This window comes from Acipenser ruthenus, chromosome 5 (genome assembly GCF_902713425.1).
Source record: "Acipenser ruthenus chromosome 5, fAciRut3.2 maternal haplotype, whole genome shotgun sequence".
In the NCBI taxonomy this organism is placed as follows: Eukaryota; Metazoa; Chordata; class Actinopteri; order Acipenseriformes; family Acipenseridae; genus Acipenser; species Acipenser ruthenus.
Genome location: NC_081193.1, coordinates 80,758,605 through 80,778,562, shown reverse-complemented (window position 1 = coordinate 80,778,562; position 19,958 = coordinate 80,758,605). Strand labels below are relative to the sequence as shown.

Genomic DNA, 19,958 nt, shown 5'->3' with positions numbered 1-19,958 from the left:
TAAGGGCTTCTGAAAATGCTCCTAAATCTGATTTTGAGGTGGTTTTAGAAATCACCACTAGGGGCGTGCAACTGCATTTTCTCCTCCCCTTTGCAAACTGAGGCAACTGTGTTAGTAAACTGAAAATGTAAATTACGGGTATATACAGTAAACAACCACACTTTACAGAGATGAATATCTCTGGTCCTGAGTTTTCAAACCAACTAACTTCAGAAATTCTACTTTTAGAACATTTGAAAAGTTATTAAAAGTTATTATAGTTCATATATTCTGGGTGGTGTATTACTATGAAGTATCACTATGAAGTATTGCTATGAACTATTATTATGAAGTATCACTGTGAAGTATTGCTATGAACTATTACTATGAAGTATCACTATGAAGGATTACTATGAAGCATTACTATGCTAATTTAAATGTATGAAAATATTATAAAAGGTTTACTGCAGTATATAACGGTAAAAAAAAAATATAATATTTAGTTAAGCATAGAAAGCATGGTAAACCAACAGCAAAAGCATTATAATCTGCAAGACTTTATTAGGAGATGACACAGAATAAGGATATAACAGGTATACTGTCAGTTTTCATTTTATTGTCATTGTTCATCTATGTTATATGAAAACTGTCAGGGAACAAAATACGTTCTTTGAAAGGTCTTGTGAATTTGTATTGGTTAAATTTTAATAGTTTTTTTTTTTCTTCCTGTTGCTTGGCAGCAGACATTTTCTGGGAAACTAAGATTTTCATTAGACTACCTATTCACTCCCCTGAGATTCTGGCTGAAGAATAAAAACCACATACGCAGCTGCAGTTCAAGTTCCTCCTTAGGCTTGGCACAAGTTCAATTCTTCAGTGAGTTCCAGTACTTTCTTTTTTTTTTAAAGGCACCAGTGTTCGTTTGAAAGTGCAAAATAAGAACTAGTGCCGGACTCTTCTGAATGTAGATTTCTAAAACACAGACTCTTTGAAACTAATTTATAAAGGCCTTTTCTCATACTTATGCTAATGTTTTTGCTTACTGCCTCTGTAACTTCAACGAACGAAATATTTACTGGGAAAAGTGTGATGTGACGGATTTATGCTTTAAATAGCATAGACAGGTTTGGTTATATTGCAAACATAGCAGCGATGTTAGTGACAGCACCTGTATTGTACTTTTTTTTTAATGAAGACATAACATGTAGGTTTCTGTATTGAAATGGACCGACTAGAGGTGAGATAACAATTCCACTGTGATGATCTTAATACGACTAGACAAATCTCCCTCAATGAAGGTCACATGATCAAAGTACGAACCAGCCTTTACGGGCATTGCTTTTCTCATTGGTTATCAGCTGTCAAACACTTCCAATAAGCACCTGCTCTTTATCAGTGATAAAAAAACAGTAACATTTAATAAAATGTGAAAAGTATTATAACATTATATTCAAGAATCATTGGTAGATTGGACTGCAAACTGGTACAGAACTTGTTTATTACAGATATTTGTAATATGTGAAATAATGAGTCTTATCGAGTAAGCAATTACACAACCAGCAGTTCATACCATTCCTATTGCTTTCTTACTGGGATTGGTTTATACAGCTGGTACCAGCATGCATTTCATTGTGATCGCCTATAGGTTCGTTTGGAATACCAGGGTTTGGGTTAGCAAGAGTCTACTGTAAATTTCTGGGATTTTGTCACAGTTAACTGTAAGGTATATATTAACATCATTGTTAGATTTCGGGTTGTTTAATACCACATACCTGTAAATGTAGACTGTGTCATCCGTATAAAGTTGGTAGTCTCCAGTGTTTTTCTTAAGGATGTAATCTGACGTTGAATCGTGGCCCGTGCAAAACAAATGATTTCCTGTACTTCGTGTAACCTTAGTGGGGTGTTTAAAATAAATAAACAAACGAAAAATAACACTATACTAATGGGGATGGGATTTAAAGTACAAAGAAAAGTGTAAACAGAAAGACCAATTTAAAAATGGTGGTATAGGAAAGGGATGAAAACAAGACAAGAATGAGAATAAGTAAAATAATAGGTTGAAACATCTGGGTAAGTAAAATACAAAACAGAAAATAATTATAAAAAAATGGGGAATAAATTAAAGAACAAAATTAGAATTGTATACATTTACATTTAAATGTATAGATTGCACAGTGTCTGTTTGTTTTTTTCATTTGATCAGTTTTGAATAGACTCCTCATCAACCACTGAATCTGTATTTTAATTGGCTGCTAGAACGGTTATAACCACAGGTATTTTTAGGGAGGAGTTTGTGGGATCCTAGAACCCAAAGAAAATGTGGGATCCCACAGTAAATTTGCTCAAAACATTTGTTTAAAGCTTCTCAACTGATAGCAACACCAGCATAATTAAAACATAATCCCAGGCTCTAGGTCTATAGTCTAGTGCTGACTTATTATTTACCAGTTAAACAATACTCCAAGTTACCTGTTTGCCTTGCTCTCTTCTGACACTGTATCCACAGTTGATTTGCTATTATTATTATTATTATTATTATTATTATTATTATTATTATTATTATTATTATTATTATTTTTAAATGAAGACTGGTTTCAATACATAGCATCTACAAAAAGTTAAATCAATGTGCATGGTGGCATAATCTCTTATAAGACAGAAATCTGATTCGCTAGCTGTAATGGGATGGTGTTGGTGAATAATTAAAAATAATATAGTGTTGTGATTGAAACAAAAACATGGATTGTTTGGAGTACTTTAAGTCTAGTCTTGAGAACCAGTTGGGCACTGAATTTAGTTAAGAGTTAACTACAGGGCGCGTTGAGTATACAAGGCGATTAGATCATTCAGAACCTGCAGGTCTAGGTTGTTATACTTGTGATGGAGATTGTTGTTGCCTAATACAATCAATGTGTCCCCTAGTTATAGCTATTATGTGACAAGTGCTTCGGAATTACCTTTTTAAGGCAGTTATGCTGCCTCCACTCTAAATCAGTCTTGGAGCAGCAACGCCGTCAGTGAAAAGTGAACTGATTGAGTCTTTGTTATACTTTCTGATTCCCATGCATAATGCATATACTTTTACCTGACTTACAGACAGTGGTTCCTCAGCTCCCCTTTCGTCAGACTTGGGGACTTCTAGTCTGTCTATGAAGGTCTGAAGCTCCTTCCGAAAGGCCTTCATCTGGGCATTGATTCTGTAGAGCAGCTCCTGCTCTCTTATCCGGCTGCCTTCATCTTCCTCATCCATTCTTCCAAAGAAGTCACCATTGGCCACGTAAATCCTGGCCTCGCTTATGATGGTGCTGGTGTCAGAAATCAGCCGGTCTATAGTCCTGCTGAGCCGCTCGGCTTCCATGCGGATGTCAATCATCTGCTGCCGGTCTTTGAAGTTTTTGGGTAAAAAACGCCCCTCGGTGGAGTAAAGGGACCTAGTAGGGGTCAGGCAGCGGATGTTGCGCACCTCTTCAGAGTCGCTCTCCCCGCCAATGGGCCCCTCTCGTTTCCTGTGAGGGGGGCGTGAATCATCGTCACTTTCCCTTTTTCCGGGATCGCTCTCTGCATCACTATCCCGGGGGCTCCCGCGGATCCCCAGGTGCGAAGCCAAGTCATAGCGTTGCATGTTGGACATCAGGACCCTGTTCTCGTACTGCAGCTGCATGACTTTACCGCTGAGTTCGTTGATCTGCATTCTAGCTGCTTTCAGCTCCTCCTGGAGGGCCTCTGTCTTGGCACTGTCATTGTGCCTGGAACTCTCATGCGTCCCGGCCTTGAACTTGTACTTGTTGACCTCATTGGTGATTTTCTTATTCTGGTCCTCCATGTCGGCCAAGTTCCTCCTCAACAGCTCTGCTTCATCTTCCACTAGCTGCAGCTGTTGTCTTAGCTCCGAGATCGACTCGCTCTGTTCCCTGAAGGACGTGCCAGAAGCACCGGCATGCTCTTCACCACGGAGGTCATCGAGTTCAGCCTTCAATCCCCTGTTCTCCACTTCCAGCTCCACGATCTTCCGGCCCAGGATGTTGGCTTCTTCCTCCACAAGCCTCAGGCGCAGCTTCAGTTCTGCCTCTCTGGTGGTGGGGGGCCCTCCAGCCTCACCTTTCGGTAAAGGGCTGTCAAGATCACCGTAGAACGAGCGATACTTCTGCAGCTCTTGCTCCAGTCGATCTTTCTCTTTGTCGATTTTTGCCATCTTCTTTCTCATCAGTATCGCTTCCTCTTTGATAAACTGAAGCTGACACTTCAAGTCCTCATTGTCATCCTTATGAGAAAGAAAAAAAAGGTGCAATTAAGGAATCAAGATATGACACAGATCCTTTTATAGACCTTTAATTTGTATACATTTACTTTACAAATACCAGCATTTTACAAAATATAGCTGTAAAGAATTCACATCAGTGCAACCTGTCATTCAAAATTAGTATTATGACCAAAGCATCCCACAATGACCTACATCCACCATATATGTACCTAAGTGTGACAGACAGGTGCATGAAGATAGTTAAGCTAAATATAACAACTGTACATGATATGTACAGGCTAATATGCACAGTAGGAAATGTATAGTTAGTGGCATTACATAATTAATATTAAACACATTAAACAACATGTGAAACCTGGTACCAATATGAGAGCAAATATCCTACAAGTTAATTGCTGCTGCCACACCAACCTTATGGCATTCCCTGAGAAAGTATTCCCCAGCTTCCTGAAAGGTCACCAGGGTTGCACATGATCCAGCAGAGCCTGTAAGCATAGCCACTTGAACAGGATGCCTTTCCATTTCATTATACAGACTAATAGAAGATAGACAGAACACTGTTGCCAAGGCTGCTATTCACAGACAGCGAGTTGGCAATCAGTTCAAAATGCTGCAGCAAAAACTGCCAACCAAGCTCTAAGTACTTTGCTTTCCGCATTATAAAAGATATCATTAACAACTCAAGAGCACTTAAGCCGTCCTCTAATCAGCTTTACAGAGGCACTGGAATTTTCTGCTTAATTCTCACGATTATTATCTACTCTTTGCATCTGGAAATAGACACAGAATCCACTAGAATCATGTTTTCCAGTATCTGTACCAATTACCTTGCACTGTTCGAATCATCGTAGCTTCTGCACTGCTCCAACGATGGCAGGCATGACCTGCTTGGAGGACTGTCTTTAAAATTAACAGGAACCAATTTTGTATCAATTTGTGCAAAACTGTATCCAAATGGGGCTATTTTTGATGGCTGTCATGACTGACAGACTTTTTACATATTTTGACTTCACAAGCAACATGAACCAAGTTTGTATGTCTGGAACTGTACAAACATTATAGTTAGGCCTTCTGTGCTTATTTGTAGCTGTTTACGTGTTATATGTAAATTGTTTTTTTGGGGGGCTTTCACTTTTTATACACGGCATGAAATGGTTGTTTTTGGTTACTTTGTTTTTTTTCTGTCACAATATGTACAGTAACTTGGCAGTACTTGCACACTTCAACTGTACCTTCTTTCGTTTGCTGTCTTCCACAACAAATCCTTATGGACACGGGCACATTCTTCTGGGGTCTTTGTGTGTTCAGGCATTTTTTTACATTTCCCCACAATGTGCAATTCTGTTTTAAATTCCACTAGCGTGTAATCGTACTGTAATATATATTTACATCTTTAGAGCAAGAACATCTAGTTTGAAATCTCGCAAACATGTTACAATCCTCTAAATGGAAATGTAGGAATTTTCTGCCACTCAGTTTTGGGTGGGATTAAAGTATTCAGAATGAATCTATGCAAAATACAAGTCAGGAAGGAGGGAAAGGTTTTTTGTTTTTTTTCCACGGGGAAAGGGGTCAAGTCAACCTGAATTGAGTAACCATTTCCAATGTTTTCTGGTGTTTATTGAATATACACCAATTTAATTTTTTTTTGTATCGGGGGTTTTATCGTTTTTTTAATTGGTTAAAACCAAAAATCGGATTATTATAGTCATATAGGACTTTCAATTCTACAGTACTTTTATCATAAGAGTTTTATTTGACAATTTCTGGTCAAAGTCAAAGGTCAGAGTAATGGCACTGAATGGATTATGGAAAAGTCAATTTCATGCAAATGACTATACTGTCCTAAATGTCAAATGATTACACTGTCATTTTATTTAAAAACTTTTTTTTAATGCTATTCGATGAATTGAATACATTATTTATATTACCTTAAAAATTTCTGTAACATCACCCTTTGACCTTTTGATTGATTAATTCTATGAATATTCTAAGTACAAGTGGCTGAGTGGCTTTGAAGAGAAGGGGAGTGCGGGGCAGATATATTGTTGATGAACGAATCCAGTTGATGCTATGAATCCACAGAAAACTGTTGATTCGTCAATTAAACCAGTCAGAGCAATTCGGAATTTTATTACAAAACAATTATTACAACAATTAGTTAATTATAGTACAGTCGGCACCGCCTACCTGGGATACTGATAATCAGGCTTTCTGCTTAAATGGGATACAACTTTGGGAGACAGTTCTTCCCAATGCTATTTATGTTGTTTAACCTGGACGTCACTTTGTTTAATTGGGATACAGTATTTTCAAATGATGAACGGAGATCGCTTTACAGAGCAAGACAGGTTCACGTGAGTACGTGATTATGCTGTGACTTGCGTAAATTGCGTAAACCATGTTGAACTCTTGAAGGAGGAGTCTCCTGTATTTTCTCAGGCTGTTGTGGCAAAGAAAGTTGGCGTGTCAACTTCGCCGTTGCCTCGCCTTGTGATAAGATAGGATTTCATTCTTTTTCATTTTCATTTAATTTGGACAGCCGCTTATTCTGGATATTTTTACTACTCCCAAGGCGTTCTGATAAAACGGCGCCGATTGTGTTACACATTTCAAACGTAACACTTAGAAAAGGGCTTGTGATTTTAGTTTAGCATTTCACATTTCATACAGCTTTTGCATTTCTTAGCGTTATACATCCCCACGCGTTGCTACAACTGTTTAAATAACGTACCTGACAACTTTTTACACTTATAACTTTAAAGTCTCTCAAAGCTCTTGTTTTCAAAATGGCTGCTCTAGTGCACTGGGGTTTGAGATCTGTCCTCTAAATCACTGCAGGAACAGTGATTAAAAAAAAAAAAAAAAAACATAACAAGTGCTCTGGCTTTTCTGTTCCGTACCACACCATGGGTCGTTATTGCTGTTTTTGTTTTGTTTTTTAAATTTAGTGATCAACAATTATTTTATTATTATCTCCCAATCTGGCATATCCAATTATTTCTTTTCGCTCAGCTCATCGCTACCACCCCCGCGCTGACTTGGGAGCGGCGAAGACAAGCACACGCTGTCCTCCGAAGCGTGTGCCGTCAGCTGACCGCTTTTTTCACACTGCAGACCGTGCAGCCACCTCAGAGCTACAGCGTCAGAGGACAACACAACTATGGGCAGCTTACAGGCAAGCCTGCAGGCGCCCGGCCAGACTACAACGGTCGCTGGTGCATGGTGAGCTGAGGCCAATTGCTCGCTGCACCCTGGGAGCTCCCATCTACGGTCGGCAACAGAATAGCCTGGACTTGAACCGGCGACCTGATGATGAGCATCCTGCACTTCACTCATAGTGCCTTTACCAGATGCACCACTCGGGAGGCCCTATTGCTGTGTTACCTGTTTGACAATGTGGGCAAAAATCCTTACACTATAGGTGCACTAGTGCTGCCATTTTGAAAAGAGATTTGAAACAGACTTTAAAGTTATAAGTGTAAAAAGTTGTCAGGATGTTAACAATAAAAATACAATTTACAGGTATGTTATTTAAACAGTTGTAGCAACAAGTGGGGATGTTTAATGCTATATTTTTCGGAACTCTGCTACTTACTCTTTAACTGGTGTTTAAACAAGCTTACAGCCCATTTTGTCTGAGTAATTCCCAAATACCGATTTGCTAGCAATGATATTTAGATCAATAACCTAACTCTCCGTTCCTGGTTCACATTCTTTTGTTTTTTGCATTTTTATTTTTCTAATGCCACTTTCATGTTCTACACATAAAACACAGTCCTCCCTACTATCTTCACTTACAACAGACACTTTTGTCTGTGTATTTGGGATTTCAAACTCAAACTCATGACAACATTCCCTTAATATGAGATAAACATGTTAACTGTTTGAAATAAGGGTAACAAAGGAGCACAAAACAAATCCAATAACAAATCAACAATCAATTGAATCTCATTATCAAACAAGTAATCAATTAGGAAGAACTGTTTTCAGTGGCATAACACACTGAGAGTGTTGAATTGGTGTTGAAACTTTGAGTTGCTTATCCCTCACTTATACCTTAACTTTCTAAAACAAACAGATTCCCTTACCTCTGTTGGTGTTTGAGGAGTCTTTTTCTCAGACTTCTGCAAATCCTTGCTTCCTCTTCTTTTTAGTGATAACTAAAAATAATAAGAAGAAAATATATATTTGTAGTATTTAAAAATACATCTCATTAGCTTGACTAATTGAATAGAGCCAAGATGTTATAACTGTATTTAAAGCTGGTGAACTGGTACCTCAACAAGGTAAGACTTAATACCATAATCCCAGATATTGGTTTTTGTTTGTATTACCATTTGCTAGGTTTTTTGTAGGTATATACATTGCATTAAGGCATTACATTGGTTCATTGCCAATTAGATGTCAGACTGCAAAAAACACTTATACAGCACAGCTTTTTTTAGAAGGGGAGGTTAAAAATACAAATATAGAATGTATAATTTAAAATAATTAACAAAATTATTCCAGTGGATCCTTTCCTTCTGCGTACAGTACGGGAAATAGTACGAGATTCGTTCACCAATTTTATTGTTTATAAATGCTAAAAAAGATACCATTAGAAATCAAATACACCTTTAACATAAAATGTGCTTCTTTCATATAGGAGAGTGTAAGATCTACAAAGTGATGGTAATAGATTAGGGAATACGTTAAGCATGGTAAATCATGATCTAAGCAGAAAAAAATATGATGATTGGGAACACACACAATAGGATATTAAACAGATACAGAATACGGTGGACCATATAAAGTCATGTGGTAAATGTATGAAATGTGTGGCTCTTCCAAATACAAAACAATCTCTGAAACCTTGTGCTGTAAACATGCCTTCACTTCTCAAAATACACTTTCTAACAGTTCTTCTGCTACAGGCAGCAAAAACAGAACAACAAATGAAACCAGTCAGTTTCGACAATACTTTTTTTTTTAAATTCAGGATCTCTGCAAGCCTGTGAATCATTATGTCAGTACAATAGAGGGTGTCCCACTTGAAAGTAGCCCGTAAGTTAGATGTTGGCATTCAGTCCATGTCCAGTTGGAAGTGACATTCCTGTATAAACCGAGTTTGTAATAATGATGTTTCTTGTACATGTCTGTGCCTGCTCCATCATGTGATTATTTATTAATTATTTATTTGTATGTTGTAATACTTACTGGGCTAGTTTCAGTGGGACAGCCTGTATTACCAATGCTGTTGCAAAGTGGATAGCTACCGACTTTGAATTTTATTTCAATGACCACATTTATTTATTTATTTATTTATTTATTTAAATGGCAATTAACAACAGTTTATGAGTATATTGGATACTCTTTTAAAGGAAAGTGATATGAAAATATACAGTTTAATTTGAAATGCAGTAAGGTGAGTAATAAACAGACTCTGTCGTGATTGAGCAGTTGGTCCAAACAATTTAACAGCAAATGCTGGAGTTTTTCTGTATAATATAAAACCATGAAGAGGGGCCAACATGAATACAGAAATAAGAAAACAGGATTTTTATGATGGGCTGTTTTTTTGGATTATGATAATAATAATTATATTAATAATAATACCAGTAATAAAACAAATTTGAATGAGATGAATGCAGTAATTGTATCAATTAAATGTGCGATTAAAACCAAGATCAACTGAGATTAAAAATTTTAATTGTGAGAAATTGCAATTTTTGAGACAGAAGTGTTCACGTGAAGTGCACAATCGGGTCTGTGACTGTTCACTTAAAGTTAATTTATTTCGATTTTACAACATTGCGTAATTGTTTTTATTTGTTAAAAAAATGAAGCTTCAATAAAACATTCTTTGATTTTTTTGGAAAGAAACTAAAAGTCTCTGAGTTCAGTAAGTACCAGTTTGGAGTCTGAAGACATAGAGTATTCTGAAAGCGGTTTTGATGGCTGTGAATCGATGGATGAGGTTGGAAATAACCCACAATTTCATTCAGATACTGGAGACATCAGCTAATCTAAACTTGTGACCTGATATTTAGAACCAGAAAAAGTGGGAAGAATTTAAGAAGTACCCCTGGTTGGACTGCAAGGACAGAAATTTTGGGGAGTGCGCGTTAATATTTTAATGTTGAGCACTGCCTTTGAGATTTAAAAAAAACCAACATGCGTTTGTTGTGTGCTCCAGCAATTTCAGTGAGTCAGTGGTGTCCAGTTATTGTGACAAATGAGCATTGTGTTAGTCTCAATGCAGAATAGTTGTTGTTGGTTTGCTGAATGCACGGCCATTGTGCAGTGGATACTTGCAATATGGATTTTATGGATTATCATAGTCTGAAAAAGACTGTATAACTTTAGTGTTTATTTTTAAAAGATGGCCTGGTATGATGCACTTTTTCACAATACAAAAGAGAGTTAGGTAATACTTGTGTCGCTGCTAGTTTAGCGTGTGTTGTGAATAAATCATGCCAGCTCGATCATAAATCCTCCAGAAACAGGGCCGGTGTCACGAAATAAGTCTGCCCCCACAACAAAACCTGGACGCCTGAGTGCCGTTTTCAATTGCATCCCTCTGTCTCTGGTCATTCAATGGACATCCACAATTGACGTAGCAGGTAACAAAACCCCCTGCAGAGTGCTGAATAACAACTATTTGGATGGGGGGGGGGGGGGCATTGGTTTATTTATTATTTTGGGAGAGGGCTTTTCCAGAGTTCTGACATTTATATTGTGTGCATTTTGTTTGCCTTGGAGACTCTTCTTTAGTCTGTGCTGTTTACAAAACTAAAATCATTCTTAAAACAGTGTTGTAACCGTCCCTGTGGAACTAAGTGCCAGAAATGCATTTTAATGGCTTTCAATTTTGCGCCTAATGTCCTCCAAACCCAATAAAAAAAAACGGAAACAATGGTCAACCTAAGTTGCACCACTGCTGCCAGTGTAATATGTGGGTGTATGTGGGGAATATTGGGTTGACAGGGAGGGGGGTTAAATTCCTCCCTACCAGAGAGCACGTGGGAATGTGGCTGGGGCCATAATGGAATGATTAATGGTTAATGAGGCTCCAGCCACAGGTCTATAAAACGGGTAATCACAGGTGTTAGTGATGATTAATGATGGTGAAGGTAGTGTACTGTGCTGTGTGTGTTTGTTTGTTGTTTTGTATTTTTAAAAGTGCACTACTATTTTTAAAAATGATACCCTGTCACATGGATCCTGAAATAATATTATTAATTTTAAACTATAGAAGGGTTATAGTTGCAACTGACAAAGCTTCAAAAAAATTAAAAGTACCCACTGCCCTCTACCAATATTACACGGGTGCCCTGAATTCAGAGCACTGGAACACATTGATACTGGCTCTGAAGCTAGTTCTGTTCTTCTGTAAAATTAACAAGGGAGGCTATTTGCAGCATTGCAGCACCTCCCAGCACACCATTAGAATATATCTGCTGTGCCCAGTGAAATAAAATAGGCCAAGCTGAGGAGCTTATGATTCATTAAAATGCAAAATGCAGGAAAGGAACATGTGTGCGCTTTTCAAAACAGTGTTTGTACCTATAACTAGTGATGTTTAGAGGTGTGTTTCCTTGTTCCCAATTTCACACAGTGGTAATGATCTTTCCAATCCCATAATACTGTATGTTTTTGTTTCCTTATGTAGTGTCAAACTCCTGTTGTCTTCCTACTCAAAGCTCAAACTACATATATTGACTACACAATAAAACCACAAAAAAGAATAAAACAACACCGCGATGGAAGGCCATTGAAACATGCTACCATAAAATCAAATAAAGAGTGAGGAAACAGCCATCCCTCTGTCATGACCACATCCCCAAACATCAAGGCCAGAGTAAACAAGTGTGTTTTAGTTTGAACCTGAACACAGGAAGGAAACAGCTAGGTCTAATATATTTATAATAATCTATAATATATATTTAGGCAGTGAATTCCAAAGAGTCGGTGCTAAACAGCCAAAAGACGGGCCACCAAAAGTAGCTTGTTTGAAATCTTGGCACAACAAAGCTGGTGTGAATTGCTTACCTCTTTTGCTTTCTCCAGTTCGTTCTGCAGAGCTTGCTTGGTGATCTCCACCTCAATGAGCTGCTGTCGTAGCTTTTCGTTCTCCTCCTCCGTTTTTGCTCGCTTCTCCTCTACGTTCTCCAGTTCATGATGAAGTCTCACTGACACGTCTTTTGCCACCTGGCAAAACGATTCACTGTTACTTTGAGACACTTGCATTACAAGATAATTAATTCATTTAATAATGTCCATTAATTATGAAAGCTATGACCACACAATATAATGTATATTTCAATGATTATTGAGAAGCATATAAAAAGTTTTTTTTTCTGTGAGTAATAAGTCTTCTGCAGTATTTGTGGTTACTAAAGTCATGATATAAAATCTGGTTAGCACTTTTAACAATTACAAGTAGTCACTAATTATTATAAGAGATTACCAAATCAGTCTGCATTATTTAATTATATTATCCTGTCCTTACAGAAACCCTAACTAAAACATCAACATAGGAAATCACCCCTCTAATAATACTTTATCAATCACAGCATAAGAAATATTTCCTTAATAAACAATGACGAGAATGTGATATAAATATATAGGGTTAGATTTATCAAGCCATATAAAAACATATAAAGTTACTACTTAAGTAACATGAACAGATTTTTTTTTTCCATCAAAAATGGTGCAAATGGCATTTTGGTTTAAAGACTTTCTGACTCGTTACAGTATTATTGTGTTAATAACATTTTATTTAAAGAGGACTCTTTGTGCTTCAGTTTAAAACAAAGGGCATTTCATATTATATGCTGACTGTTACTGTAAGTTGTACAAATCCAAGCAACATGAGACAGTTATGGTCATTAATTTAATTGCTACAAGTTTATGGGAAACACATTCAGAATGAAATGGGATAGGGTGAGAAGTTCACCTTTTTTTAAACTGTACTGAATGTATACAATACATTTGTTTGGATGTCAAGTAGAAATATGACTTTATCTTGGTTTGGAGTTCGAAGTGGAAAACTAAAATGGTAGTACCCTATCCTTAACCCTCCCCTAAACTTTGGTTCGCATTTCTACTTGGGATTCTAACACCCAAGCTGATAGGGTCAAGTTTCTACCACTTTTTTTGTTTGTTTTTAGTGTTTCCTGGGAGACAAAAAGTCAACATAGGGGGTTGCAAGGCACTAAATATGCATTGTATGATTTCTGGATCCATCCTGATAAGTTAACCTTTTTTAAAAAAAAAAACAAAACAAAACAAAAACGTTTATTGTAGCTCTGTTTGTTTTTCTTTTTTTTATTGCATTTGATGGTAGGTTGATAGACTGAATGTCCATGAAGGTAAGAATGAAAGAAATACAGTGATTTTAGCAATGGAGCTGTCATGGCAATACCATAGTTTAGTTCTATCCTAGGGTTTTTTTAGAGGTCTCTAAATCTTGAGTGCTTTAATAGGGTTTATAGATATTTTAGACAGGTTTGGAGAACCAGTCCAGCAACCCAGGCCAGACCCTTAAAAACGTTTTAAATACTAATCTACATAGTTTCCTCTTTCTCTCTCTTTCTATAAACGTAAGGCCAATAATATATATATATATATATATATATATATATATATATATATATATATATATATATATATATATATATATATATATATATATATATATATATATTTCTCTCTTCTGCCTAATTCCAAATCTTAAGGTTTTTGTAAAACAAAACAAAAAACAGGTGTTTACAAATCAGACCACATACTGGGTTTGTAGGTCGACTTTACCTTGAGGTCTTGTTCCAGACTTCTCACCAGCTCGGTGTCGATCTCCCCGGTCTCAGCGTATCTCAGCCGCTTTCTCTCTGCCTTCCGCAGGCGGTACTGCAATATTCGACAGTTTTTGTTGGCTCTCTCCAGCTCCCGACGCATATCCTGCAGCTGGCAAGCATCTTCTTCGTAAAAACTGTCCCTCATCTCATCCATTTCTGTCCGCATCTCGTCAATTTCGCTCTATGTCAAGGTGAAAACACGAGTATCTACGTTTAATTCGGCATACAGTATATACGTATTAATACAAACAGGTTTTAAGAAATAAAACGTTCACAGTCATTATTGTAGAAAAAAACATAATATAAACTTTGCTTAAAATCAAACAAAATCAAATAAAAACCAATACACAATTACCCAATAAGAAATACAGTATGTGTTTGTGCATTGTCATTTTGTCATTGCACAGTCGCAACTACAACTATAATAATAATAATAATAATAATAATAATAATAATAATAATAATAATAATAATAATAATAATAATAATCCCCATTTGATATAATATACGCTGGGAAAACTGTTTTACACAACACATGCTAAATCCATACCTTGAGATCTTCATTTTCGTCTATCAGTCTCTCTATTTCATTTTGTATGTTCTGATCTTGCTGTGTCACAGTCTCCATATTGATCCTTTCAGCAGGCACCTCCGATTGCGAGTCTGTTTCTTGGGTATTTGCTGTTTTGGTGTGCATTTTACCACATTTCTTTAGCCTTTTGTTGATGTGAAATTGGATTAATTCAGACTGCAGACATCCTTCTTTCCCAAAGCCAGGCCCACATCTTACAGAAGTCGTACTATTCTGCTTGCTGCTGTTGGACGCTTCGCCTCCGCCCTTCTGTTGGTTTTTCAGTTTCCCTTTCGACGATTTGGACGCGCTGCCGGGCTGGTCAGAAACGACGCGATAATAATCCCCTTTTATAGATGTTATATCCGTGCCCCGGGTTTCAGGTACTTGGCTGTTTCTCTCTTCGGTTTTCTTTCCTGCCTCCGCCCTGTCCGTATTTGAAGCGTTAGTTTCTTCAGCACCACCCGGATGAACAGCGACCACACCTCTGCTAGTCAGCTGTTTATCTTTGCTGTTGGCTACAGATCCCTGGACAGAACCGCGGGTATGTTTTAGGCCCTGTTTGGGTGCATTGCTTCTAGCAGATGCTGTGGTTTTAGAGGCGAATCTCGTGGTACCATCCCTGAATCTAGCCGGAGACGAAGCTCGCTGTTGTTTTCTGTTGCTATTGTCTAGCTGCAGAGAATCAGCAGCGCCGCTTGCGGCAGGGTTCATGATGTCATCGGAGAACACTCAGTATTTGAAAATCACCCATACCCTGTAACTCATCTGAAACAAAACCAACTCCATTAAAATCCAGTTTAAATATTAAATGGATAATATGTCAGTGCGTTATCATACTTGCAGACATATATGAGCAATTCCTTCGATAAACTATCTATGTAGAAACATTAAAAAAAAAAAAAAAAAAAAAAAAAAACAACTGAGATATAATGCCAGTTGTAGTTAAGACCTGGATAGACTCCATTGGTAACATCATTCTTTGAAAAGAATACAACGAGGCACCTTCCTACTATATATCAAAATGATGTGTCGCAACATTATTTTAAGCACAAATATCGTTTTATTTTTAATCTCAAACTAATTGTGGACAAAAATCATTACAATGTTTAATCATACACATTGTGTTGATGGTTTTGTATTCCCACACTTCTTTAGACTGTTGCTAAATAATTATACATCAGTCTAAAATACTTTGTAGCTTAATTAAAAGGGATGCTAAGCAAGGTTTTAAAGTACATTGGCTTACCCCTTAAGCAATGTCACCACTGGCCCACTTTTGTTCTGTAAACTATATTTTGGCTCTTTGCTTGCATTCTATAATTCAATAGATGTAAAAACACTGAAAACGAAAAGTTCCTGCACTTTCCTGATACCTTATCACCTCGTGTGGTGTAATTCAAATTCCATGCAATAGTCTAGCTGCAATCTAAACACGTGACCAAAAGCAAAGAAGGTGGCATCTGTTTATTTATAGCACTTTATTTGAAATATTTTCATATTCAGAATTAATGTAAAAAAAAATTCTAACAGTATTAATGTTAATAAAGGTAATAAAGTGTAAAACCGGTAAATGTGACTGTTAAATATATATATATATATATATATATATATATATATATATATATATATATATATATATAGTCAGAATGAAAGGGATGATCTGTGGGGACAGATAAAGAAAGGCTTAGCACTAGAAAATAAAAACAACCTCATACAAAGCATAATACAATAGAAGGAATTAATAAAACAAGTCATGACCTTCTTGTCTGGGTTTAGACAGGAATCGTATAATTTATGCCTTATATTTAATGAATGACGCTCACTATTACCGATGTGACTTGTGTGCTTTAGGCACAGGTGTTCATTAGTGGTGGCTGTATTCTCATTTTCATAACCCCGTCTGTTGCGACAGGTTACTACTTTCTGCTACCCCAATTTGGGTCATGTGCTTTATTACTTTATTCCTTTGTTTGAAGAAGCCCGATGGCTACGGGTAATTCATCAATAATACAAAGGATCGATCAAAATTACAATCGATCACAGTCAAGCATGCATTATGGTTGCCACACACAATGTTTAAAAAATACAGACACATACACAGACATGCACTTAAGAACGAGACAACACATTTTACATTATTGGAACAGCTGTTAGCCCATGTAACAAATTGATACATCAAAGAAGGGCTTATTTTCTTTTATCTTAAATCCCTGCGCTCTGCGACCACGTGATGCACATAACCTGACGTCCGTTTTTTTTCCATGTAGAGGCTTTAAAGCAAAAAAACAAACAAAAAAAAAAAAAACAGCGTTCAAAATAACTTGCAAATATTTATCACTGTGGGTTGTTACAAATAATTTTTTTTAGGCTTTGCATTTTTTTTTTTACTTTCTCATTCTTTCTCATAAAACGTTTAACTTAAAATTAAAAATAACCTCTGCAACTTTCTTATACATACATTTACGTCACCTTTGTAGCGATTAATACGATTAGTTTATTATTTGTTATTACGTTTCTGAATGCGATTACTTACCCGTTTTCTCCCAGTACAGTTGTGACAGGATGTAGAAAATAAGATGCTGACACAGGGTACCAGGCGCTGCATGGCCACCACTAAACAGATGCTAATATTCATGACGTCATAGTGGGCGTAAATTGGAAAGAGAACAAGAGGATGTGCCCCTTGGCAGTTTAGAATGCTCCAGCCTGTGAACAGGTCTTTGCGTTTTATTACAGTTGCTGCAGATAAATTATCCCAGCTAGCATATGGCTGGTGGTCAGTTTTGCACAAAAGGAGGCACCCATCTCGATGGCTGCAGCTGTACAAATCAAATAACCCAGGCTTAAATCTAATCCGACCTGTGTCCCAAATGGTAACCACCCACTTTGGAAAAAACATAGTCCCCTGAGACTGTTAGTGTGATTTCAGTGCAGCTGAATAACAGCAATACAATTTAATTGTGAAACTGGCTAATTGATTGTGGGATGGCTATCTGTATAACAGAGAAACTGCCTGGAGACCGCACCCTAGCTAGTTAGATTAGAAAAAGACTGAGGGCAGCAAGTGCTCAGTCTCTGCACCATGATAGCATAGCTAGGGTGCATCTTTATTTTGTATTTGGTTTATTTTGTTTTCTGTGTTTAATACAAGTGTACAAAAAATGCTTTAAACTGCAATCTCCTGTCTCCTGTGTTTACTGCTTACCTTGACTGCAGCTCTGCCCTTCCACAGTCTTTAATCATGCCCTGCAGTCTAAAGATCTTGGCTTACTGGTGGAACACAGGCTTACACCATCTACCCAGGGCACATGTACCAAACTATGCTCCTGAAATCTGGAACTCAATTCTAAAACCTACTTGAGACTTCTGTACAGAATTAACTAGAGACTTATTTTTTCAGCTTGGCCTCTGCAATGGTGTATTTGAATGTTACAGTAGAGGTTTGTATTTATCTGAACATTTAAATTACTGTAGTTATGTTTTTCCATGTGATTTGAGCTATAAGTGACACATTGTTGTTGTTGTTATTGCTGTTGTCTTGGCACCACCCCAGCTCATGCTTTGCCATGTCTTGAAGTCTTGCTGGCTCCCTCTGATGTGTCCTACAATTCTCTGATAACCCCCTAATCCCACATCACACAATGGTTGAACCATGGGTGCACTGACAAGATCTTTGCATCCAATCTCCACAAACCCCCTTCCTTTATTCTGCAACAATATCTGCATTTTAGACATTTTCTTTTTCATAGATCTATTGGAAGATGACTTAAGATTTGACTACACAGTTAACGACTAAGGAAAGGAAACGGATATGAGAAAGGAGAGTACTTTGCAAAGGGCTAGCTCAAGATCTGCAGTTAGCAAAGACATGGAGCTCCAGGTTTGTGTCTGTGGCTGGAGCAAAGTGACAACAGTTAGGGGTTTGAAGATTCATTGAGGGAGAATGAAATGCTTGAGGGAGAAGGTGACAAGGCCTCACATTGATCAGTACTTTCTACAAAGTCAGTCAAGTCAGTCGAATGAATTCCAGTGACAGTTCACAGGATATCAGCACCCCTGTCATAGATGAGAGGAGGACTTGCATGAACACAACTAGTGATGAACCTAATGATCCTTGTGAACCTGGTCAGATTCTGAGAAAACAGCGTGGGACACAGTAAACACGGATCTCTGTTTTATTTTGCATTGGAAAGGTTAGGTGGAACAATTGAAAAGAAACTGGATAAATTTGGGAATACCATCTACGCATATGGAAGCGAGAGGTTTGGAGTTGAAAAAAAGAAAGGAGAAAGTACAAACTATTCCTGTAAAGTCTAGACGGCAGCAGGAGATTGAGAGCTTAGGAGGCAGCTGAGGAAGCAATGGAGGAGAGCAGAACAAAGTCAGAAGGAGGCACTCAATCTATTACAAAAGGGTCATAAAAGATAAGCTTGCAACAATGTGCAGAGCTAAGTGCCTACAGAAACGCTGCAAAAAGAACTAACTTTTATAAAGACCCATTCAAATTTGCAAAGAAGTTATTCACCAGGGAGAAAAATGGCACACTAAAAGCAAGAAGGTCTGAGCTGGAGAGATATCTTGAGGAAACACACACAGATTAAAAAAGGCAGGAGCCTATGTCGATTCCTTCAGACATCCCACCTATCAATCCACCAGAATACTAAATGGAGGACTGTGCAACTAAGTGGAAAGAAGTGGAGCAAGCTGTGAAAAAGGCAAGGGCGTCATCATATCCAGGGCCTAATGGAGTTCCATACAGAGTGTACAAGAGTGCCCCTGGTGTTCTAAGAATCTTGTGGAAATTGATGAAAGTAACATGGGGAAAACAGGTTGTACCAAGAGCATGACGCTGAGCAGGTGCGGTCTATATACACAAAGAAAAAGATTTCCCTGTTAAACGTGGAAGGCAAGATTTTCTTCAGCATTGTTGCACAGAGATTGTCAGAAAGCCGGTATTCCAGGTTTCCCAAGATGCTTAGAGCACATCAGTGTGATCTGGCATCAAATTCAAACAGCTAAAAAGGAGAGGAATGAGCCCCATGTGACATTCCTGGATTTAGCTAATGCATACTGTTCAGTATCACGAGCTTCTTTGGGCAGCATTTGATTTTTTCAGTGCACCGAGGACAATAACAAACTTAGTGAAGGCCTACTTCAGAGATTTGAAATTTTGTTTTTCAACGTCACAATTCACCACTACATGGCAATGTCTAGAAACTGGAATAATGACAGGATGCACCATTTCTCCACTGGCTTTTACCATGGCAATGGAAGTAATTAGTAGGGTGTCAAAATGGGTAGT

The 19,958-nt window shown here is 37.5% G+C and overlaps 1 protein-coding gene across 2 annotated transcripts; it reads right to left on the bottom strand.

Moving 5' to 3' along the window:
* Positions 1-1,776: 1,776 nt before the first annotated feature.
* LOC117402786 (protein SOGA3) lies at positions 1,777-17,307 on the bottom strand. 2 transcript variants are annotated; one of them, XM_034004239.3, is made up of 7 exons: positions 17,190-17,307; positions 14,633-15,421; positions 14,039-14,263; positions 12,278-12,436; positions 8,335-8,406; positions 3,068-4,243; positions 1,777-2,048 (listed from the first exon to the last, which is right to left on the bottom strand). In XM_034004239.3, exons 2-7 carry the CDS (start codon positions 15,365-15,367, stop codon positions 1,938-1,940), a joined length of 2,478 nt encoding a protein of 825 aa, XP_033860130.3. In that variant the 5' UTR covers positions 15,368-15,421; positions 17,190-17,307; the 3' UTR covers positions 1,777-1,937. The 2 variants fall into 2 exon arrangements, with proteins under 2 accessions (XP_033860130.3, XP_033860131.3); XM_034004240.3 differs by having other exon boundaries at positions 3,077-4,243.
* Positions 17,308-19,958: the final 2,651 nt, after the last annotated feature.